The sequence below is a fragment of the Eschrichtius robustus genome, chromosome 14 (assembly GCF_028021215.1).
Source record: "Eschrichtius robustus isolate mEscRob2 chromosome 14, mEscRob2.pri, whole genome shotgun sequence".
NCBI classification, from domain to species: Eukaryota; Metazoa; Chordata; class Mammalia; order Artiodactyla; family Eschrichtiidae; genus Eschrichtius; species Eschrichtius robustus.
This window is the reverse complement of record NC_090837.1, coordinates 50,791,065-50,815,067: the sequence shown is the minus strand read 5'-3', so window position 1 is coordinate 50,815,067 and position 24,003 is coordinate 50,791,065. Positions and strand designations below refer to the sequence as shown.

The 24,003-nt window shown below is 42.1% G+C and overlaps 2 protein-coding genes across 3 annotated transcripts in view; one reads left to right on the top strand and one right to left on the bottom strand.

Annotated features, from left to right (window-relative positions):
* Nucleotides 1–20,896, bottom strand: part of ZNF397 (zinc finger protein 397) — a 50,717-nt gene extending 29,821 nt beyond the window's left edge. The window contains exons 1-5 of one of the 2 annotated variants that reach the window (XM_068563722.1): nt 20,877–20,896; nt 19,752–19,796; nt 19,064–19,559; nt 18,647–18,788; nt 14,922–15,962 (exon numbers count right to left, since the gene is read on the bottom strand). In XM_068563722.1, coding sequence (XP_068419823.1) covers nt 14,922–15,962; nt 18,647–18,788; nt 19,064–19,477 — 1,597 coding nt within the window. In that variant the 5' untranslated portion in view covers nt 19,478–19,559; nt 19,752–19,796; nt 20,877–20,896. Of the gene's footprint in view, nt 1–12,453; nt 15,963–18,646; nt 18,789–19,063; nt 19,560–19,751; nt 19,797–20,310; nt 20,399–20,876 lie in introns of those variants that run through there. The other variant, XM_068563721.1, reaches the window with a different exon arrangement.
* Nucleotides 1,930–9,288, top strand: ZSCAN30 (zinc finger and SCAN domain containing 30). Its single transcript, XM_068563725.1, has 3 exons — nt 1,930–2,340; nt 2,613–2,751; nt 8,357–9,288. Exons 1-3 carry the CDS (start codon nt 1,933–1,935, stop codon nt 9,286–9,288), a joined length of 1,479 nt encoding a protein of 492 aa, XP_068419826.1. The 5' UTR covers nt 1,930–1,932.
* Nucleotides 20,897–24,003: the final 3,107 nt, after the last annotated feature.

Below are 24,003 nucleotides of genomic sequence, written 5' to 3'. Positions count from 1 at the left end.
ATGTGCCACAACTACTGAAGCCTGCACACCTAGAGCCCATGCTCCGCAACGAGAGAAGCCACCGCAATGAGAAGCCTGCGCACTGCAATGAAGAGTAGCCCCCGCTCGCCGCAACTAGAGAAAGTCCGTGCGCAGCTACGAAGACCCAACACAGCCAAAAATAAATAAAGTAAATAAATAAAAATTTAAAAAAGTAAATAAAGAACTAAAAACATTAAAAAAAAAAAAAAGAAAAATTCTTCCTTTTTTTGTACATTCACCCTGGCCATTCTCCATGACCTTTTCCTAACATTTTCACTCTTAGTTTTTTATTTTTATTTTTTGTAGAAAACAGATTTTTTAAAAAAATTATTTATTTATTTATTTATTTTTGGCTGCGGTGGGTCTTCATTGCTGTGCGTGGGCTTTCTCTAGTTGCGGCGAGCGGGGGCTACTCTTCATTACAGTGTGCGGGCTTCTCATTGCAGTGGCTTCTCTTGTTGCAGAGCATGGGCTCTAGGCGCACGGGCTTCAGTAGTTGTGGCACATGGGCTCTAGGGTGCAGACTCAGTAGTTGTGGCACACGGGCTTAGTTGCTCCGCGGCATGTGGGATCTTCCTGGACCAGGGCTTGAACCTGTCTCCTGCATTGGCAGGCAGATTCTTAACCACTGTGCCACCAGGGAAGTCCTTCACCCTCATTCTTTTTTTTTTTTTTTAATTTATTTTTATTTATTTATTTTTGGCTGTGTTGGGTCTTCGTTTCTGTGCGAGGGCTTTCCCTAGTTGTGACAAGCGGGGGCCACTCTTCATCGCGGTGCGCGGGCCTCTCACTATTGCAGCCTCTCTTGTTGCGGAGCACAGGCTCCAGACGCGCAGGCTCAGTAGTTGTGGCTCACGGGCCCAGTTGCTCCATGGCATGTGGGATCTTCCCAGACCAGGGCTTGAACCCGTGTCCCCTGCATTGGCAGGTGGATTCTCAACCACTGCGCCACCAGGGAAGCCCCACCCTCATTCTTAATTTATAGTATCAACCAAGGTTGTCCTGGGCATTAACCCATTCTGTAATTTAAAAAAACAAGTGCTTTAGAGTTGGGCTACTCTAGATTCATGTCTTGACTTTGCCGTATACCAGTTTGGGACCTTGGGCAAATTACTTAACTTTCAAGAACCTCAGTTTCCTCGTCTGTAAAGTGGGGATGATAATACATACCTACTAGTGTTATTTACAAGCCTCAATAAAATTGTATTTGTAAAGTGCCTGGCCCATAGTAGGTTTATTAAGTGCAAATTCCCTTCTTTGGGGAGAACCTATGGCTTCATAGAAAGAGCTAATAAATCCTCTGGTTGCAGAGAGCAGTTCTGCTGCTTACTGGCTGTGTGTCTTTGGTCCCCTTGTGATTCTCAGTAGCCTCATTTGGAAAATGGGCATAATTATGATTATCCTTATAGAATTATTAGGGAAATTATATTAAATTTATGTTAAGTATCTAGCTAGTGCTTGGCATCTAGTAGGTGCTCAGTAAAATGGTGGTTATTATTCTGAGAGGTGATAATATACTGTAGTGTTTTTCCTGATTTCCATGATGTATAAGCATTATTTATTATCCCTAATGTTGTCTCTAACATTGTTACCAAAAGTTGAATTTATTTCAGTGATACTTTAACTTTTCTGTTTTACATCCTGAGAAAAATCCTGAATCATCTATAAATGTATTGTTTACCTGGAAGCTCCCTTTTAGTCAGTTTTCTTTACAGCGCTACACTCAGTAGCAACTGGTTTTCAAACACCTGAATTTATATTCTAAACACATTTTTTTCCCTGTGTGATATTAGCATTGTCCACCTCAGGAGCTCTTTGAAGAATTGGAATTCAGAAAGAATCTCTCAGACACAGACGTCCGTCCCCTCCCCACTTCAACTAGGCAGCCTCTTCAGGCTATCTCTGCCCAGAATGGCAGGAAAGTCTGCAGCCTTGGTCTACCATGCTCCAAAAGAGCAGGAAGGACTCATAATTGTGAAGGTCGAAGAAGAAAATTATGTTTGGGGGCAGGACTTTGGCCTTCAGGGAAATGCCTATAGTCAGGAGGCCTTCCGCCAGCGGTTCAGGCAGTTTGGTTACTCTGACTCCGCGGGGCCCCGGGAGGCTCTGAGCCGGCTCCGCGAGCTTTGCTGTCAGTGGCTGAGGCCAGAGGTGCACAGCAAGGAGCAGATCCTGGAGCTGCTGGTGCTGGAGCAGTTCCTGGCCATCCTGCCAGAGGAGCTGCAGACCTGGCTTCGGGAGAACCGACCAGAGAGTGGAGAGCAAGCCGTGATGATGCTGGAGGAGTTGGAGAAGGAGCTTGACGAGCCAAGGCAACAGGTAAGTAGGTGTTTTGTTTGCTTGTTTTACTGATTGTAAGTTAATGAGGAAGCCATTCTGAGTGGCCTTGACTGGGCTACCCGAGAATTATAAAATTTTTGTCCTTTGGGTTATTATTTGTGCACTGGGATCAAGTCACTAGAGCTTTTAGTCTTGCTTTCTATCTAATCATCTGAATGAGTTTCTGACTCTGGCTGCCCTGCCCTGTTATTCTATGGGTTTTCCTCTTGTATGTCCTCAGAATCATAGTGTTGGTACTTGATTACTCCTAGGACACAGCTCATGGCCAAGGAATGATCTGGAAGGAAATGACATCTATGGGAGCACTGAAGTCACTGAGTATCCAGCTCCAGCCCTTGGAGAACCAGGGCAAGAATGAGATTCAGGAGCCCCAGGGTTTCTGTGAGAGAGGTGAGGAGCCCCAGTCCATTTGGGGTTGAGGGCGGAGGTGAGGGCTTAAATCTGTGGCATGGGTCATTTTCTTAATAACTGCTTCTCATGACTGTCGTTAAGTACTGTGAAAAAGCCCCCTTGCCTAGAAATATTCTTCCATTGGCTCTGCCTAGAATCTGAAATGCCAATATAATTTCTAATTTGGGGTTAAGAATTAAGGTCTCTAATAAAATTCTCTAATAATATCCATAATATTCAAAGAGCAGTATTCTGGTTTTTTAATATTATGGTCCTACTGGCAAGGCAGTCCCTAAGATGGAGATGAATAATGTATCAATAAGAGAAACCACATAGTAACTTGAAAAGGGAAAATTTAATGTTAAGAATTATTAACTATGACAGAGGATTACTTACTAATTAGTTTTTAAAACCCCCATAAAGTATACAGAAATAACACATATAGGGAGTCTCTAGGGTTGAGGCAGAGCGCCCAAGAAAGGAACAAATCTGCAAGAGGGTGCTGCATCTTCCCCCTCCCCTGGCAGAACTGAGATCCAGATCTTGTTGGAGAGGACACAGCTATGGCCCACTGGATGGAGATGTTCCCTGAGTGCTTTCTGGCAGATTTGCTGGGAAACTGCTCTTTGGGGTACGAAGGAAAGCCATTCATGGGTGGGGGGAAAGTGTGTGTTCTAGGGGGTAGAACTCACTGAGAAGCTACCCTCTAGGGTGCCAGGAGCCCCCCCGCCATGGGGAGGTGCCATGACACAGAACTTGCTGCAAAGCCACCCTCAGGGGTGGTGCCGCTGAAACTGATTGGCACTGCTGGATGCCCCACACGTTGCAGGGAAAAAGAGAGCACACCAACACCAGGAAGAAAAGCCCCTTCCTCCTCCAGGGTCTGTTCAGCCCCTACTGTTAAAGCTCACATCGTTGTCAGCTGGCCAGGGAGAAGTGTAGCACAGGCAGGGCACTGAAGGGTGGATTTGAAGCTGACCAAAAGGGCTTTGATTATGTTATTGGCAAAATCATCCCTATGGGCAGCATGTACATCAGGCTTAGTAACTTGTTCTCATTAACAAGTTTGTTACACCCAACTACCCTTCTGATTTCATCTTTACCAAGCAATCTTATTAAATTCCTATGAAGCTTAGCTATAATAAAAACGTACATTAGTCTAGTCTGGTCTGTGTGACAGTTACATTACTCATTAATTTTTGTTATGGTTTTATTGCTCAGTTTCATGAGCTTGGCTAATGAGAGTTAACCCCAAGAGGTAAATCTATTCATTGTATGATGATAAAGTTAGGTTTATGAGGCCACAAGGTCAAGGGCTAGATCTTGGACCTTGGCATTCACCAAAGGTATCCATGCATCTGTACACTGAGACCTCCTGGGAAATTCCCTCCCAGCCACCCCCCCCCACACACACATCATTAGCCAAGTAAGCCCACTTAAATATCTTCTGCATCAAGCAAAAACTACATTCAAGTGGATTTAAAAAATCATCTCCTCAAGTCCCCTGCCGTGAAGTAGGTAAATATCTAAATCAGGGTAGATTACTTCTATTTCCTTCTTTTAAGGTCTTGAGGAACAGAGACTGTGCTGTAATTTTTTTTTTTTTTTTAAAGAATTTCGCTTTTATTTATTTATTTATTTTTGGCTGTGTTGGGTCTTCGTTTCTGTGCGAGGGCTTTCTCTAGTTGTGGCGAGCGGGGGCCACTCTTCATCGCGGTGCGTGGGCCTCTCACTATCGCGGCCTCTCTTGTTGCGGAGCACAGGCTCCAGACATGCAGGCTTAGTAGTTGTGGCACACGGGCTTAGTTGCTCCGCGGCATGTGGGATCTTCCCAGACCAGGGCTTGAACCCGTGTCCCCTGCATTGGCAGGCGGATTCTCAACCACTGCGCCACCAGGGAAGCCCCTGTGCTGTAATTTTTTAAGTTGTTATTGGGCTTTTCATACTGATATTTGTTGTGGGCTGAATTATGTCCCCCCCAATTTCTATGTTGAAGCTCTACCCCCCAGTACCCCAGAATATGACTGTATTTGAGATAGGGCCTTTAAAGAAGTAAATAAGTTAACATGGAATTGTTAGGGTGAGCCCTAATCCAATATGACGGTGTCCTTGTAAGAAGAGGAGATTGGGACATAACACAAATCGAGGGACAACCATATAAGGACACAGTGGGAAGGAGCCACTGCAAGCCAAGGAGAGATAGGCCTCAAATGAAACCAAACCTGCCAACACCTTGATCTTGGACTTCCAGCCTCCAGAATTGTGAGAAAATAAATTTCTGTTGTTTAAGCCATCCAGTGTATGGTATTTTGTTATGGCAGGCAGACCAGCAAACTAAAACGGTATTAAACTTCTTCTCTGTGTCCATATGAATATTTCCAGCTTTAATTTAATTCCATTTTATTTTATTTGTTTAGCAGAATCCTCATAAAACACACCTGTTACTGAAGGTAATGAGTACACTGCCCTTTGACTTTGTTTTAACTAAGCATCTCACTGCCTCTGATTCCATCTGTGTTCCATCTCTCCAGTCATCACAGCTCATTCCTCTGGATGTGCTTCAGTTTCTCCACATTCATTTGAAGTACAGGGATAAAAAAATAAAGTACTCTAATGAAGATCTGGTCAATTTACAAGGTAGATTCACACACACCCCCAACTCTTATTTGTTGCACTCTATATATTTTTATTTGTTTGCCCCTTCACAGTGGTATTATGTTGTTGACTCAATCAACTTATGGCCACAGTGATTCCATCTTCCAGCCTTCCTTGGCCTTAGCAAAATGTCCTCATCCTCCGTTTATGCCTGATTCCTAAGTATATGGTCTTGAATGGCCTTGACTGGGTTTCCGATAAATCTCATTATGCTGATCTCTTTTTAGTCTTGAGGGTCTTAGCTCCACCTCTGAAGAATTAATGTGGATCATTTCACATCTTTTACCTAGGTCAATAAGGATTAAATCATTGGAGGAATCCACCTTAATAGGATTGTAAGAGTTGCCATGTCATTTTTACAACCTTACACTCTTGGTTATATAATATATAATACAATATATAATTTTCCTTAGCTTCTTCACTAGCCTAGCAGTATGTTTTGCTAGAAGAAGAGCCTGAGATGGAGATTTGAGTGCAGGTGGTTTACTGAGGGCATGCTCCTCAGGAGAACTCTGTGATGGAGTGAGAGAGGTAGGGTTAGGAAGGGAAAAGATCAAGCAATGATATGGTCTCGGGTAAAACCTAGCCTTGGCTTAATCCATGAGGTGGGGCTTTGGGAGGACCCTCTGGAGCATAATTGTACTGCTGAGTTGTTCCTTCTTGAGGCGGGGTTGGGGGGCAGTGAGGGTGGAAGTAATTTCCTAGGCCAGGTGGCTTTCATCAGCCAGGGCAACGCTCCAGAGAAGAGGGCAGCTATGGGTCGTTAGGAGCCAACACTCACAGCAGCTGGGGGAAGGAGGCACCCTGTTGGTGAAGGGGATCTGCGTGGGTAGTGGAGCCTCATCTATATAGTATTAAGGCTGAATCATATTTGTCCATGTGCGATTAAAGGCCAAGTCCCGAGTTAAGATGATTTTAGACCATACAGGTCACTGAAAAGGTAGGGAAGTAGTGGGATGGGGTGAGGGGATGTTATATAGAAGAGCTCTTCTACAGAGGAACGTGTGGCTTATTTCTCTTCCAAAGAGCCTCCTATAATCTGTACTCTGCCCTCCAGCATCTGGACCTTGGGGTTGATTGTAAATTATCATTCATTCTTGGAAGATATCAATTAGATTATTTGGATTATTTTTGTACCGATATTTCTAAATATTCAAGTAATCATCTCTTATTCTACTTTTAATCTCTGTCATTTCCAAGAATTACTCTAGTTAACTGTTTATCCTAATTTTTTAAATATAATAAACATATATAGTTGAAAGAATAAGAGTCTTAATGTTTTTCTGATCGATACATCTAAGGTCAAGATTTTTCTCTGGTCTCATAATTTGTCTTCATGTGATTATAGAATTTGAAGAAGTATTTTAAATCCTATAAATTACATGGCTTTTCTAATTTTCACAGCCCTAAATTTGTCCCTACACAATTTTATTGCCACTTTATAATTTATACTCTTTATAATTTGACCTATTTACTACTTTCACAAGATTTCTCATTAGGTTGTCAGGTCTCTGACTTTAACCAAGTTGGTGCTTATTATTCTTCTGCCTTTTTTTTTTTATATATTATGCTTTTATTCATAAATTTTCCCTTTTTGAACGAGCATAGCCTTGAGTAATTTAAATTTCTATATAAGATCCAAGAACAGTGTGAATTTTAGTGTTCTGTCCTAATCTAAGAGGCAGTGTTGTCCATCTGTGATTTCTGGTAAGGAGTGAGGAAAAGGGAAGCTGGATAGCCCTCTGCTTTGGTCAGGTAATCATTGTGAGACTTTATTGTTGTGTTTAAAGTGTGATGAACTCCAAGAATATCAAAAAGAAGTATTTGTTTTCATAGAAAAACATGACTTTTCTGAAGCTAAATAAAAATGGTTTTTAAATTAATTTTTTTCTTAGTGCAACTACAGCCCTACTTCCTTCCAGTAGGGAAAGCAGATGACATAGGGGGAAAGTGCAAGCCTTGATGTTAAGCATCTTTGTTTGAATCCTCACACTACCAGTTATTAATTCTGTGGCCTTACATCAGTGACATAGCCTCTCTGAGCCTTCGTTTCCTGATCTGTAAAATGCATATAAGTTTAGAGGACTTTGGGGGGGACGAAAGTAACTTAACAGTTCTTCAGATTTTCCCCACTCAAAATAATTGAAGTTACCTCAACCATCATCCAGTAGTCTCCTGTTCTGGGTTACTAGAAATCTAGAAATGAGAGGGGCGTGTCGTGTGAGAGCTGAAGGTTTGGCACCAGGCAGTCACATCTGCCTCTTGTTTCCATGCACCATCTTTGACCATTTATACATAAAAAAGTGAACATAGAAGACTCCCACCTGGCCTCAGAATGAGTCAGGAACTCACAATATTCCTTTTCTTATGCTCTGCATGTCTTATTCTATTTGCTTATAATCATTTGATCAACTTAGAACCTGCCAGAATCTGCAATTTACCTTTGCACCACCTACCTCTGTCCAATTCTAACCCCTAAAGCATTTCCTAATTGTATCTCCTGCTCTCCTATTTTTGTAGAAGCACTGCTGATTCAAGACTCTTAGACATCTGTCTTTATTCTAATTACTCTCTATCTCCTCTTTTCCTTTCCCTCATTACCTAAAAGCACATCTTCTCCTCTAACCCAAGATTGTCTCCCAGCTTCCTGGTCTTTCACTGCTACTCCTGTTTATCACTATCTCCTTTAACTAAAGTCTTGCCCTGTTCACCATCCCTCCTTTCCAATGCTGACTCTCATTCTAGTCTATATTACTCTCTGAGGGTGCCACCTCTCACTACCCCAGGCCACTTTTCTAAATTCTAGGTTGGGAAGCTAGTTTTTAAGAATTTTCCTTCTAATAAGTAAATACCTATTTCATTTGGTTTATTTTCTGTTTCTGCTACAATAATTTCTTTTCTTCCAACATAGGGAGCAAATGACACTTGCATTTTCTATTCACATTTTTAGATGGCAAGCTGGTGGCTGACAAATTGTTGACAGCAAAGCAAGAAATTATTGAATGTGTGGCATCAGCAGCCATGATATCCTCAAGACGACTCCCTGGGGAAACTCCTTCAGGACAGGTAGTTGAAGAAGCTTTGGGAGGTCTGGACAATTTTGAGAAGCCAAAAGGAAGTGCTTCAGGGGACAAAATGAGTCAGCTCCCTTCCCAGGAAAGACATTTTAGCCTGGCAAGCTTCAACAAGGAAATCTCCACAGAAGAGAGTGTCCTGGAATGTAATGAAGGTGAAGGAAGTCTCAGTCTGAACTCAAATGTTATAATACAACCGAGAATTCACACTGGGGGAAAGCTCTATGAGTGCTTCGACTGCGGGAAAGCCTTTTGTCAGAGCTCAAAGCTGATTAGACATCAGAGAACTCATACTGGAGAGAGACCTTATGCATGTAAAGAATGTGGCAAAGCCTTTAGTCTGAGCTCAGACCTTGTTAGACATCAGAGAATTCATAGTGGTGAAAAACCCTACGAATGTTGTGAATGTGGAAAAGCTTTCAGGGGCAGCTCAGAGCTCATCAGGCATCGGAGAATTCACACTGGAGAGAAACCTTATGAATGTGGTGAATGTGGGAGAGCTTTCAGCCGGAGCTCAGCCCTTATTCAGCATAAGAAAATTCACACTGGAGACAAAGGCTATGAATGTATTGAATGTGGTAAGGCTTTTGGTAGAAGCTCTATCCTTATTGAACATCAAAGAATTCACACTGGAGAGAAACCTTATGAATGTAATGAATGTGGAAAATCCTTCAATCAGAGCTCAGCCCTCACCCAGCACCAGAGAATCCACACTGGAGAAAAGCCTTATGAATGTAGTGAATGTAAGAAAACATTTAGGCATAGATCAGGCCTTATGCAGCATCAGAGAACTCACACCAGAGTTTAACTCTTTGGGTAAGAGTTGTACAATTATGCAATACTAGGAATTCACTTTGGGGGTGAATAATGGGATATATATATATATATGATATATATGTGATATTGGGATATATGATATATATATGATATATATATATGATATATATATGGTTCTGTTGAAATGCATGTATGGCAGGGGAGTACCTAGCCTGGTCCATGAGTCACTAAAGGCTTCCTGGATGTGATGAAATCTCAGCTGAGACATAAAAGGTGGGTAGAAGTTAGCCAGACCAAGGCAAGAAGGAAGAGAAGAATGTTACAGGCAGAGGTTATAGCACGTGCAGTGGCATGAACAGAGGATCTGGAGACATCCCTTCCTCTGAACTCTTCTCTCTGGCAGAAATTTTTTCTTGCGGCCCCTGGTTCAGAAGCCAGGACAGGTGTTTGTTCCTCTCTTCCTATTTAGTCACTGAGTTGGGTGGCCTATCCCAGTTCTCTTGAAGTACTGAGGAGAATTAGTGTGATGGGAGACTTTGCTGCATTGTATGGAAAAACGCATGTTTGTACACCAAGGAAAGAATACATATTGGAGGGTAGAGGGACAGTGGGGACTGGAGTGTTTGTGTCCCATGACCCTGGCGCCCAGGAAATGGGAAGCTGACAGGAACACGGGAATGGGAGGTCTGCCTTCCTCATTTCCTGTTCCCTCCGCTCATCACCAGACTCACAGATACTAAGCTACTTGAGGGCAATGAATATTTGTTGAATATTCCTCAAAACTCTACTTCTCCAATTTTTATTTTGGCAGTTTTAATTAACTCACAATTGCTGAGGGCAGTTAATACTTAAGAGAAAGTTTGAGTCCTCTTCTAAGATGTCCTGATTTCTCTTCCTGATACTGTCACTTCTGAAAAAGACGTGATAATCAAAGCTGTTGTGGGTAATAGGAGAGGTGAAATTAGGGGGACAGCTTTTGTGTCCAGAGGTTGTAGGATTATTAGTGAGGCCAATCAGAAATCTAAAAAGATCCTTCAAATGGATAGAGTTGCCTTTTCCTATGGGTGACAATCAAATGATTTCATATTTTTAATACCATTTAATATTTTTTTCACTGATTGTGAATTAATTGTAAACGTTGATAGTACAGAAAATGAGAAAGTATAAATCACCCACGATCCCACCATCCATAGAAACTTTGTTAACATTTTGGAGTACTTCTAGTAGATTTTTTTTTTACCCCCCAACCCTAATATATGTGTACTTTTTTTTGGTGAAAATCTTGTTTGGTAAATCATTTTTAGTAACTGATTTTAACACTTATACTTTTGATTATATACTTCAACTGTTTATTTTAAAATTTTTTTGAAGTATAGTTGATTTACAATGTGGTGTTAATTTCTGCTGTACAGCAAAGTGATTCAGTTATACATATATATATACATTCTTTTTTAATATTCTTTTCCATTATGATTTATCTCAGGATATTGAATATAGTTCCCTGTGCTATACAGTAGGACCTCATTGTTTATGCTTTAACTATTTAGTATTAGAATGTAATGCAAGATGTCTTGTAATAAAATTTGAGTTTTAAGTTTTGCTTTGAAATTAATCATTCAGTAATAGGGAGCACCGTAACACGAGTGGAGATGTGCTGGGAGAATGGGGGAAGTAGTTGTGGGAAGAAGGCAGGGAATTGGTGGTCTTAGCTTTGATTCCTGGGCCAAAACATGTCTGGAAACGATACCTAGTCCCTGGGGCTGCAGTTCACCAGGTGAAGTCACAAAATTGAGGGGACATCTGGAGCTGCACTGTGGTTGAAAGAACATGGGAATGAGAGCAAGTAGCCTCTACAAACAGACGCATCGTCCACAAGAATCAGGAGGCTTCCCCACCTTGGGAGCAAGAGCCTTGGAGAATGCCACAGCTTTCCCCACCCCTCTCAGCAGGTCCTTAATAGACACACATGTGCAGGAACACCCCACGACCCTTTAGATCTATCATCATTTGTGCCTGCCGACAAGACAGCTGTGAACGATAAAGTTACTGAGCAGCAACATCTGGTTTTGGGCCATCAGAGAGCAGAGGGTAGGTCTGCCTACCCTGCTCACCCTTCCTCTTGACTTTGCAGAAATGCTCTTCAGGTCAGTTCCTTCTGCATGGAAATGATCGGCAATCCTCCTTGCTCTGAGGATTCACTTTACGGGGCAAAAGAAGCAAAGTTGTTCACTGGGGGGCTTGGAGAGACCAAGGTCAGACTTGTTTAAATTTCTAATCCTCTCATCTGGACAGTGTTAACTGCAGCCTGTGGAAGTGAGGAGGGAGGAGTGGAGAGGTAGGAAACTGGTATTAAGCACTTTGCCTAAATTCCACATCTTTTTAAATCCATGAATCTGCGCAGGACCCATTTAAGGTAAACAGTTGACTGCCTCTACACCAAGAGAAATGAGGATTCTGAGCAGAAAGGAAAGGGATGGATTACTTTTCCTCAGGCAACTCTGGTGAAGGAAAAAACAATTACCTTTGACATCCACCTACTTGGTGCCCCTTCTGTTTCATATAGACTGTTGAAGCTTTAACTGTAAGAGATCACCTACTTCAGCTCTCTTAAACTGAGGGTCCAGAGTTGTCAGGTGACTTGCTTATGGCTGCAGAATTCACGGAGAAGCACTAACGAGAACAGAAGTCTTCACTTCAAGGCTATTGCTTTTCTCAACTATAATCACCTTCATGCAAATAACTTATATTTTCACAGAGATTTATAATTTGCAGACTTTCTTTTTGTACACTAGTGAGATGAGTACATCTGCCATTGTCATTTACCAGTTAGGAAGTCACACATCAGTTAACGAGTTAGCTAACTGCCTAGGACTTGGAAGGCACAAAGATGCCATAGAAAGCACATGCTTTTCTTGATAATTTCTCAGCTATCCCGGGCTTCCACTCCCTTTTAAACCTTTTTTTCTCTAACTTTAGAAATTTTAGATATTTATTGTAGAAAAAATTGGAAGACACAAACACAAGAAAAAATTAAATCTCCTATAATCTTATTACTCAGATATAACCAGTATAGCACATTGAGATTATATATATTTCCAATATTTTTAATGCATAAATATATTTTTACACAAATCATATTGTACATATCGTCCTATATTTTTACTTAAGATATGAACGCTTTCTTATTTAGTATTAATCAACATCACTTTTAACAGCTTTTAAGACTTTGTATACATTCATGATGGTTTCTGAAGCATACATTTCCAGGTAGAATTTTAAAGTCAAAAGGCAATGTTTAAGGCTTCTGGTATTGATTGCCACAGACAGCATCTATTCACATCTCACCAGCAGCATTAGAGTCCCAATTTCCCTGAATCTTTGTTAGTTTCATGAGGGAGCAAAAGTGCCATCTCAACTCTTGCTTTAATATACATTTTTAATTCTAGCAAGGCTAATATTTACTGTCCATTGGCATTTATTCTTTTGTGATTTGCCTATTTATGTACTACTTTTTTCTATTGGGACTTTTTCATGGGGAGATAGTACAGAGAAGTGGCTCCCCAGACGCGTTCTGGATTCCTACTGCCTGGGTTTAAAGTCTGACCTCACCACTTTGTAGCTACATGACCTTGAGTAAGCCATGACCTCAAGCCTTCATTTCTTCATCTGCAAAATATGGGCTGTCTGAGAAGTAATACATATACACAAAGCCCTTTGCAAGTACCTATTATGTTTCTTACCAATACGTGTAAGAACCCTCTATATAAAGAATATTTGCCTTTTGTAATATATGTTGTATCAATTCCTAACATTTGTTCTGCCCTTTTTAGTTTGATTGGATCTTACTCTGTAGAAGAGGAATATGAGTTGAATAGCTTTACCATGCTATTTTGTTATTTAACCTAGCCCTTTCTTTTCTCACATTCTCTCTCCAAGCATGGACATCTAGTCCTCCTGCCATTCTTACTGGTTAGTACATGCTCATGCCACAATAGAAGCATTACTTCTCTATTTATCCTCATGAAAACTCTACCTATGTACAGGACTCGAGATTCCCAAAGGTTTGAATTTTTGGTAAGGTGTGTTATAACTCTGACCTATTAGGTATTTTAAATAACATGTCTTTCTGTTGCTGACTAACCTACACACCTTTCTGCATTGCACTGAGAAGCACCCGTCTAGGGATCCTTTTCCTGCTGGGTCCCTCAGAAGAGGGCAGTCTCTCTGGATGGACCGTTTCTGTTATTTCCCTTTCGCGTGGTCTTTAACAAAATTCACAAGACTGTGAAATACTGCTGATATGACAAAACTGAACACATGTGAGGCGCCTGGAGAGTAACAGACCCAGCAATGGAGGAAGTCTTTAGCGCCTGAGCCTAGGGGTGCGCACTAGGAACTGTGGGACTACAGACCCAGAGACAAATGATACGGCAGCCGTAGCGGCTTCCGACCCGGAGCCTGGGGAGTTAGGAGGAAGCCGACAGAAGCGCTGGTCACGTCTTTAAGAACCAAAGGAGCCCTTATGTCTGCGAGGGAGAGATTTGGAACTCTAAGACTCTTAACTTCTAGACTAGGCTCTTTCTGGCCCCCTGCCCTCACCCACATGGAAGGCCTAGCCTCCAGGTTGGACAAGGAAACTACATTTTAACCCTTACCCTGGGGTCATACAAACCAAGACAAAGCTCCTCACCATCCCATGCTCCAAGGACTCCAGGTTTTGTCTATTAACAAATTTCTCCACTAGCTCATGTTTCACTATAGGCACTGTAGTAAATAGAGATTCTGGCCACATGCATGATTTTCCTACAGACAGGAATCCACTTCAAAAGGAACTCAAAAGGAATACTCCAGGCAAAGTGGCCTTTTCCTTTCCTCAGATGTGCCAGACTTTCTTCCTGGCTGGCCTACCTTCCTGGCCACTCATCCTTCAGATAATTTTTCTCAGAAGCCTTCCCTGATCCAAGGTTGAGTCAGGTACTCCTTAACATCATACAGCACTGATCGTACCACAGTGTCACTGCATGTTTGTGTTGTCCGTGAAACTGAAGATATGGTCTTATTTTCTACTGTATCCCTAGCGCCTGGCACAAAGCAGCCACTCAAAAAATAACTGTTGGATAACTTAATTTGTATTTTCTTTTCACTATCTCACTTCTGGTCTGCCCTGGGCTCAATAAGTCATCGATGAAACTGCTTCCCCATATCTTGCTGCCCTGCCACTGTTCTTAACTGGTCAGTAAAATTTTTGCATTCCTGAGACAAAATGTCCCTCATACTCTCCACACCATCCTCCAAATCTGGCCCACTGACAATTAGATGCAGTGACAGAGTTGCTGTGCCCTCTTCGTGACATTCTCATGGAAAATGATGTTTCAATGTTATAGTCCCATCTTTCACAGTTCCTGAGTATTCTTACTGGTAAGAGACAGGTGGAAGCAATGATTCTTCTGTCTGCTCTTCTAATTAGTCACAGGAAAAGCTTTCAGGGGACAATGTGCATGAGCACTGGCAAGTGCTGTATAAAGTCAGGTTGATTTGAGACCTAGTACTGTACAACCACCTCCATGGCGTCTTACTCCAAAGTAAATTAAACCCTTTTGACTAACAAAGATAGAAGCCTGACTGAAGTATTTACAGTATTCATTGTATTCATAAGTCACTTTACAGTGTGGACTCTCTGATGGCGCCTGAGGACTGATCTGTGCCTGAAAGCCTTCCCACATTCACTACATATGTAAGCCTCATCCCCGGAGTGGATTCTCTGATGCTGAACAAGGGCTGAGCTCCTTTTGAAGGTTTTGCCGCATTCATTACACTGATAAGGTTCCTCTCCACTGTGAATTCTCTGGTGTCTGATGAGGTTTGAGCTCAGACTGAAGGCTTTTCCACACTCACTACATTCATAGGGTTTCTCTCCACTATGTATTCTCTGATGGGTTATCAGCTCTGAGCTCTGCCTGAAAGCTTTTCCACACTCATTACATTCATAAGGTCTTTCTCCTGTATGAATTCGCTGGTGTCTAATAAGCTTTGAGCTTTGGCTAAAGGTTTTCCCACACTCATTACACTCGTAGGGTTTCTCACCAGTGTGAATTCTTTGATGGATAATGAGATAGGAACTTTGACTGAATGCTTTGCCACATTCATTACATTTACAAGCTTTCTCACCAGTATGGATTTTCCGATGTCTAATGAGGGCTGAGCTCTGGTTGAAGGCCTTCCCACATTCACTACATTCATATGCTTTCTCACCACTATGAATTCTCTGATGAATAATAAGATAGGACCTCAAACTAAAGGCCTTCCCACACTGGCTACATCTGTATGGCTTTTCTCCAGTATGGATTCTCTGATGTTGTGTTAGAGCAGAATGCTGTTTGAAGCTGTGCCCGCATACGTCACACCTGTAAGGTCTCTCTTCTGTAGGAACTTTCTGATACGTTATAGAGTTTGTATTTAGAATCAAGCTTCTCTGGGGCTCAGGATGGTCTTTGTTTCCTAGAGATTTGTGTGTGAAGATTACTTGACTAAAACTGCCCCCTTGGGAAGGGGATCTTCTTAATTTCTCCCCTGTAGAACTTCCATGCTGCCACTCTGAACTGCTTTCATGTTCACTAATTCCTCCAAATGAAGGCTCCTGGGGAAGTCTTTGCGATTTCTCTCCTGAAATGTCCTTCTTTGTTGATGATCCATTGTTCTCACAATCTGAAATGATAACAGAAAAAAAACAACTTTTTATTTCTCCACTTTCAATACTCCCTTTCTATATGAGAGAAAATAGATGCTTCTACTTACAAAGATAAAGCCATCTGCATGTATTTTTTCTTTAACTGGTCAAAATAGGGTCCCGCCTCCTTTCTAATACTAAGGCCTACATCTACAGTTTGAAATTTATCCTTTCCTGCTTCCTCTGAGACTTCAGTTGATCAGTTACCCACTATTCCTTTCCTATTGTTTTCAATCTCTTTCTCTGCTGACTCCTGTTCGTCAGCATTTAAATAAATTCAAGTCTCTCTCATCTTTTTAAATCAAGCTCCTTGCCTACACATCTCCCTCATGCAACCTCACTCCCAATGAGAATAAAGCTTCTTCAAACGGTTGTCTGTACGCGTTCCCATTCTGTAATCTGGTTTCTGCCATACCTGTGCACCTCCCACCCCCCAAACTACTCTCATCAAAATCAACTTCATAGCTGCTAAATCCAGTGGCTTCTTTCTGGATCTTACTTAGTTGGCCTCTCTGTAGCACGGACACTGGGACCACATCTTCCTTCCAGAGCCATTCTCTTCCAAATACACTAGCCTGATTTCTGTGGCTGTTCCTTCTTAGATTCAAGGTCAATCACTCGAACACGAGTTCCTCAGGGTTCTGTTCTGAGCTCTCATATATCCTCACTCCACCAACTCTCTATGTCCTAAGCTTCAATCACTACTTATGTTATAAGCTAATATCTCCCCAGATCCCCAGTTCTATCCCAGTTCTATGAAGCTCTAGACTCTCGTATCCAATGCTAATTGGCCATATTACTTGTAAATATTTGACAAGCACCAAAATGTCCCAAACTAAACACATCATCATATGTATTTTTTTCCCTTATGTTTTCCCACTTATATGAATAGCACCGCCATTAACCAAGTTGTTCAAGACCGAAACCTGAGTATCACCCTCAACTCCTCTCCCACATGCTCCACGTTTAACAATGACCAGCTACTGCAATTCAAGTTGAATGCTGAAGAACAGGAGTCAGCCGTGATCTTTCCCACCTCTCACCACAATGCATCTTGATTTATTCACTGTGGCCACTTGGATTACAACTGTCTCTAACCAGACCCTACTCTTGCCTTCCTCAAATCCATTCCTGCTCTGCAACTGAGTCCTAAAACACAAATTTGATCATGTCACTCACTCGTCTAAAACCCTTCAACTGTTCCCCACTGCACTGTACAAACGAATGAGGATGACAGACACGTTTTCACAACCTGCGTCCCAGTTTCCTCTCTAGTTTCCCTTTAACCAGCTCTCCCTTAGGAGTTTTCTCTTCAAGTTAAATTGAATTACCTGCAATTTCCGGAATGGATTGTATTCTCTCACCTTCAGGATTTTGTGGACTTTGCTCGTGTGATACTGTAATGTGGGAAATATAGATTTGGCCTTATCCCCAGTTCCTGGCACAGAGCTTATAAAAACCCTGAAAATGTCCTCTGTGGTAGAGATGAGAAGGTGCCGGAGGTTATGCTAATGAGTTGACTCTTGGAGGGCAGGGGGGGCTGGTTGATTAGAGGGTTAGAACTTTCAGACCCATCCTCTGACCTCCAGGGAGAGGGGCTGGAGATTGAATTAATCAATCACCAATGGCCAATGATTTAATTAATCATGCCTACCTAACAAAACCTCCATAAAAACCTTAAACAAAGGGGTTCAGAGAGCTTCAGGGATGGTGAATGCACCAAGGAGAGTGGTGAACCCCAAACTCCAGAGAGACAGAAGCTCCTGTGCTCAGGACCCTTCTGGACCTTGCGCTATGGACCTCTTCATCTGGCTGTTCATTTCTATCCTTTACGATGAACTGGTAATGGTAAGTAAGGTGTTTCCCTGAGTTCTGTGAGCCATTATAGCAAATTATGAAACCTGAGGAGGGGGTTGTGGAACCACCAATTTGCAGCCAAATCGGACAGAAGTGTGGATAATCTGGGGACTCATTACATGCGACTGGCATCTGATGTGGGAGGCAGTCTCTTGGGACTGAAACCTTAACCTGTGGGGTCTGCACTGGTTCTGGGTAGTTAGTGTCAGAATTGCTTAATGGGAGGGAAAACCCCACATATGCAGTGTCAGAAATGTTGTGAGCAGAGAAACAGTTTTTCCCTTTAGCTCGGGAATCTCCTCCTCCCACCTATTTACCTGGCTTTCTTCTACTCAGAGTTCAAGTCCTAGCTTAGATGTCTCTCCCTCCAGGAAGTACTCCTTGGACCTCTAAGGTTGAGTTAGGTGGGTGCCTTTATATGTGCCCCCATAGTACATTAATTATTCTGTAATTTACTACCCTATACTGTATTATAATTGCCTTTTTGCTTGTCCACCACCCCATCTAGGCTTGAAAATTCTTTCAGGATAGAGACCCAGTGCCTACCACAATATAGATGTGTATTAGCACCCTATTAAGTCATGAAATGAAGGAATAAGTGGATAAATGATGGGGAAACTGACACAAGGAGGGCTGACTGCAATTCATCAGGATTGCTGAATACAAAGGTGCTCAAGAGTGAGCACCTCCACTCTAGAATAATAAACGTGAGGCTCACATGGGGCATGCTGTAAAATATCGTTAATTCTCTGCCCTCAAGACCAGAGGCCTGATAACAGTTCCCACATGAGTTTCTATTTCTTACCGCTTCTGGGGGAAAGGCAAGGTTCCCAGGGTTTCAGCTGTCTCTTTAAAGCCTGGAGTTCGATGTTTGTTAACTCCTGGGATGCTCCAAGACGTGTCAAATCCATCCATGGCACTGCTGGTCCCTGTGGACTAGCTGGGACCTGAAATCAGTAAAATTTGTGAGAAAATTTCTTTGTGAGAAAATCCCTAGGGAAAATGCTTAGTAAAAATCTCCAAGAGGTCACCGAAGACATCTCCAGGGATGATGGATAGGAACAAAAGAACTGTTTAAGGACAGAAACAGGTATGGCCCTGGTAGTCACTTCAGGGTTATGGTTCAGTAGAGACAAATTCTCACCCCATTCTTATGATGCCGCCACATGCTCCAAGAAGTACATTCCTTTTCCCAAAACATATCACATCTCCCTGTTCTCACCTGCTGCCCTGGATCATCAAATTCCCTCTCCAAATCCTCCAACAGAGTCACAGCTTCCTCGCCACTTTTTGGACTGTGTTGCTGAACCCAGATCTGCAGCTCCTCAGGCAGGATGCTCAGGAACTGCTCCAGCACCAGCAGCTCCAGGATCTGCTCCTTCGTGTGCAACTCTGGCCTCAGCCACTGACAGCAAAGCTCCTGGAGTCGGCCCAGAGCCTCCCGGGGCCCAGGTGTCTCCTGGTAGGAAAACTTTCTGAACTGCTGGCGAAACAGTTCCTGGCAGGATCGGGTACTCCTATTCTGCTTAAGTTTCTGACCCCAAGAAAGGCTTTCTTCTACTTTCACTAGTATTAGCTCTTGTTCCTGAGAATTCTGAGGTACCGGGTTTGAAACTGCTCTGGATTCCATAGCCATTCTGGGGTGAAACAGCTTAGCAAAAAGCTCACTACAACTGGGTCCTCTACTTCAGAGTTTCTTTTGAGTAATCTCTTCTTTCCTGAAGGATATAAAAGCACTGTTAACTTACAGCAATGAAAAAAACCTCTAAGAGCTTACAATAATAAAGATCAGTCATCGCTCTAAGAACTTACAATGATAAAGATCAGTCATCGAAGTAATATATGGAAAGGGATCAGGTTTGAGACTGTAACTAAGTAATAATCAAATGACAAAACTAAAAATCACTCACCTCATTCAACGTCTCTCATTTTGTAGAATTCCTACCACATTTATGCTGTAAGAAATTATTTTAGAGGCAAAAGAATGCAATATTAACATGACTCACATATTGAGAAATTTCCTTTTCAATTCTCTTTCAATCCTGTTTGCATCAAGGAGAATAGTCTGTCTTTAACATCTTCTGAAGATGTTACTTACAGAATTCCCTTTTAAATAAACTATAGGCCTCAGACTTCCATGGGTAACAGTATCTAGCTAGGATTTGATATGCTGATTTTTAAACATTTATTTTTAGTTACCTTTAACCTATGGCACATAATGGTGCTTTTCATTTAGGTAGTAATAAAACATTTTTAAAAATCCATATTAAACATGAGTTGATTTAAATAAAAACATTGTTGGACGTTTGCCATTCGATTAAATTTAGTATTTAATGCGCTTCTTCAACAAACATTGAGGCACTTATTATGGGCTCTGTCCCGAGCCAGGTATTAAGATACAAAGGTTTTTGCTCGTGAATAAATGAGTCTACCTAGGAATTAACCAAGAAGTATTTGTTAAATGCTTACCATGTGCGCAACTGTCATATTATAGAGAGACAAAAGCAAAAACGTTAATCTCCACTCTCAAAAAGCTTAGAAGATAGGGGAGTAAACATTTTAAAAAGTGAAATATGGCAACAAATAATTGTTTTTAATTTTGTAATATATAGACCGATCATGATCTGATCTTTGGATGGGAGAATATTGATAGAAGGGTGTACCCTTGAATTAGCAAGACAGATCAGTACATCGGAACAGTAACACTACAGTTAACTTTAGAGAACAGAATATTTAGCCTACAAATCTGTGGTTTATTAACCAGCCCTGCCGCACTAGCCTATTTTTATATCCCGGTTAAATCGCAGCATCAGCGAAATCACGGCGGTGGGGGACTAACTGCCCTTTCCGCTGGAAAGCAGGGGCTTGAGTGCTGGTCTCCTCTGCGTCCCCAGGACGTTCGGAGACGCCGCCCGGACAAGGTGCCAAGACCCGGGGATGGGCAGGCCGAGGAGCGGGTCTCCTCACCCAGCGCCCGCCGCCCCGGCCGCGCGCCCTCCCCGGCCCCGCTCCGTCTCAAGCCCCGTGTCCCTCACCGCGAAGCTCAGAAGCCGCCAGGGCGCGAGCCGCTGACCTGCAGCTGCGAGCCACAAAGACCGGAAGTGCGCGCTAGCGGCCTTCCGCTCGCGCGCCCTCCCGAACCTCCATCCGCCCCACCCCGTGCTCACAGTCAGCCAATCAGCACGTGGCTCCAGCCCTCCCACCGCCTTCCTGGGGTGGCTGCGGGCCCCGCGGAGCGTCGACGGCAGGGCGAGGATGCTCTAGAGGCGGGGATCTTAGGGGGACGTCGCCCTCCCCTAGGGCACTGCTGCACGCCTCGGCCACCTCCTACCCTGGCTTTCTTCCTCCTGACTTTGTGTCTTGTCGTTCCCGAGTCATCTTACCTCCAGTTTCCCAGAAAGTAATTTGGATTTTCCTGTAATTCCTGTGCATTTCCAGTACTGCCGACAGAAGTAAACCCGTGGATGAACGGGCTGAACAAAAAGTAACAACCACTTATATTCCTTTTCCCTCTGCGTATCGTTTGAGCCTTCCAACTGCTCTGTGCGATAGCTGTTTATGCCCATTTTACAGCGCTAGACTCTGCCCAAAGTCAGGCAACGTGTGACCAGAGACGCCGAAGTCGCCGTAGTTCAAGGACAGTCTGCGGTCCCAGACATTGCGCCTCTAATGCAGGATTTTTCCATTTTTCACTGGAACTTAGCTGGCTTAAGTTTTAGGGTTTAAATTTTTCTTTGGCTATTGAGTAGATTAAAAAATGATGCCTCATGTTATTTTAACTTGCATTTCTTTTAAATTAGTGAGCTTGAGTTAAAGTATTTTCCTCACATGTTTATTGACCATTTATGGTTCTTCATGGAAATGGCTTTTCCCATTTTTAAAATTGAGGTGTTACTATTTTTCTTTTGTATTTGAGAGAGGTTTTTACTAGCTGAGGATATCGACTCTCATTTGTTATAAATATTTCCCCTCTTATTAGTATTTAATTATTTTGTAAATGTTAGTACAAGGTGATACATGCATAGAAACACATTCTCCTTCGTGAGCTAAGACAATTAAAACACATATTTGGAAAAAAATATTCACTAGCATTCAGAGTGGCTCACTAAATAATTCTTAATCGTTGTGCACAGACTATGGTAATTTTACAAAGCAAGAGAACAAATAATACAACCTTGTGTTTCAGCTGTTGCTGCCTAACAAAGCACTCCAATACTTAGTGACTAAAAACAGCAGGTGTTTTATTGCTCACAATTCTGTGGTCAGGAATTCAAACAGGGCTTAGCAGAGATGCTTTATGTGTCAGTCCTCTTGGCCTAATTGGGACTGGAAGGTCCAAGATGGTGTCACTCACATTGCTGTGGTCTTGGTGCTGCCTTTTGGCTGGAGTTACTTGATTCTTCTCCATAAAGTTTCTCTCCATGTAGTGGCCCATCATTCGGGAGTTAGCCTAGGCTTTCTTACGTCATCCTGGTTTCCAACAGTGAAGGAGGAAGGGAAGATGCTTGATCTCTTAAGACCTAGGTCTGGAACTGGCATTATATTTATATATGCATAATACTTCTTCTGTATTCTGCTGGCAGGACTAGTCTCATGGGAAGCGTCTTGAAATAGACTACCTTTTAATAGGAAGAGCAGCTTGAACATAGGAGGAAATTTAAGCAGTTATCATTGCATTCAATCTACCACACCTTGTTATATTGAGAAGCCTACTATTTAGGAGCGGAGCTATTGAGAGAGAGAAGAAATGCTCTCAATTGCAGTGGTAGAAAACCTTACTGTATGTCCTTAATGTTTAAGCCTTTTTATTACCTAACATAGCTAGGTGCGTGGAGGTCAGGCCATCGCCAGGGTTGGTTAATTCAATGAATTGACAATATTGTCAAGGACCCAGGTCCCTTCCCTCTTTTTGCTCCTCCATCTTTAAGTGTGTTGGCTTGTTCTCCAGTCTGGTTTTCCTTATGGTCCTAAAATGGTCTCAGTTACAGATTACAGATAATACCCAGAGGCAAGAAAAGGGGGACATCCTTATATTCGGTCTCTTTTTAAGACTAAGGAAAACCTTTCCCCCCAGCAGATTTTCCCTCATATCTGATTAGTTAAAATTGCTTCACCTGTTCATGCTTATCACTAACAAAGGGGTGAGGCCTCCAAGATAGGCTCGGCCAATTGAGATTCATATCCCAGCCTCTCCTGAAAGACACAGACAGTTTGGGGAAGGTGAACAAAATTAGGGTTATGTTAAAAAGACAGAAAAAGGGGATAGATAGATGAATAATGAGTGTGCAACAGTGGCATCTACTTCAGTAGGTAAGGTAATCTTATTATAGGTAATAGGCCTATATGGGTAAGAAAGTGAGACACTAGGAAAAAAATTCAAATTCCTATCATTCCTTACAAGATGGTACAGATATTTAAAATATAAACCAGTTACTTAGTTGCAAGAGATGTAGACTAGAGATTTATAGCAAATTTCTAGGACTTGGTTTAAATTCCTAGTGGGATAGCAACTGATTACTTTTAAGAGCCTTAGTCGACAATTTCCACTTACATAGTGTCTTAGCCCATTTTGCTGTAACAAAAATACCATAGACTCAGTGGCTTATAAACAACATAAATTTATTTCTTACAGTTCTGGAGGTTGGGAAGCTATGATCAAGGCATCAGTAGATTCAGTGTCTGGTGAGGACCCACTTACTCATTCATAAACTGGTGATTGGTGAGTAAAGCTATTCATTCAGTAAAGTCCAACTCTTGAATTATGTAAATATCATTTAGCAGTGCTACACTTCATGGTCTTCATCAAGTGAGATAAACTTAACTGTAAACCACTATTCAGTTGTAAAGATAAAGAAAACGCCTTCTGATGCTTAAAGGAAAATGGATCATTCTTTCATTCAGCAAATATTATTGAATATTAGTATATGTAAGAAAAGTGAGGGATTCAAATGAAATAAAAGATAAGCTTCCTCACTTCACTTACAACTATAACACCTAGAGTATAAACTTCATGAGGGCAGGGGTTTTGTTTTTCTGTTGTCGTCTCCCCAGTATGACTAGCAAACAAATACACAAGAGAGAGCATTGGTTCTGTTAAAGTAATTCAACAGGGAGGTCGTTTGACCGAGGCGGCTCTAATACCTTGGCAGCCTGTATAAGCAA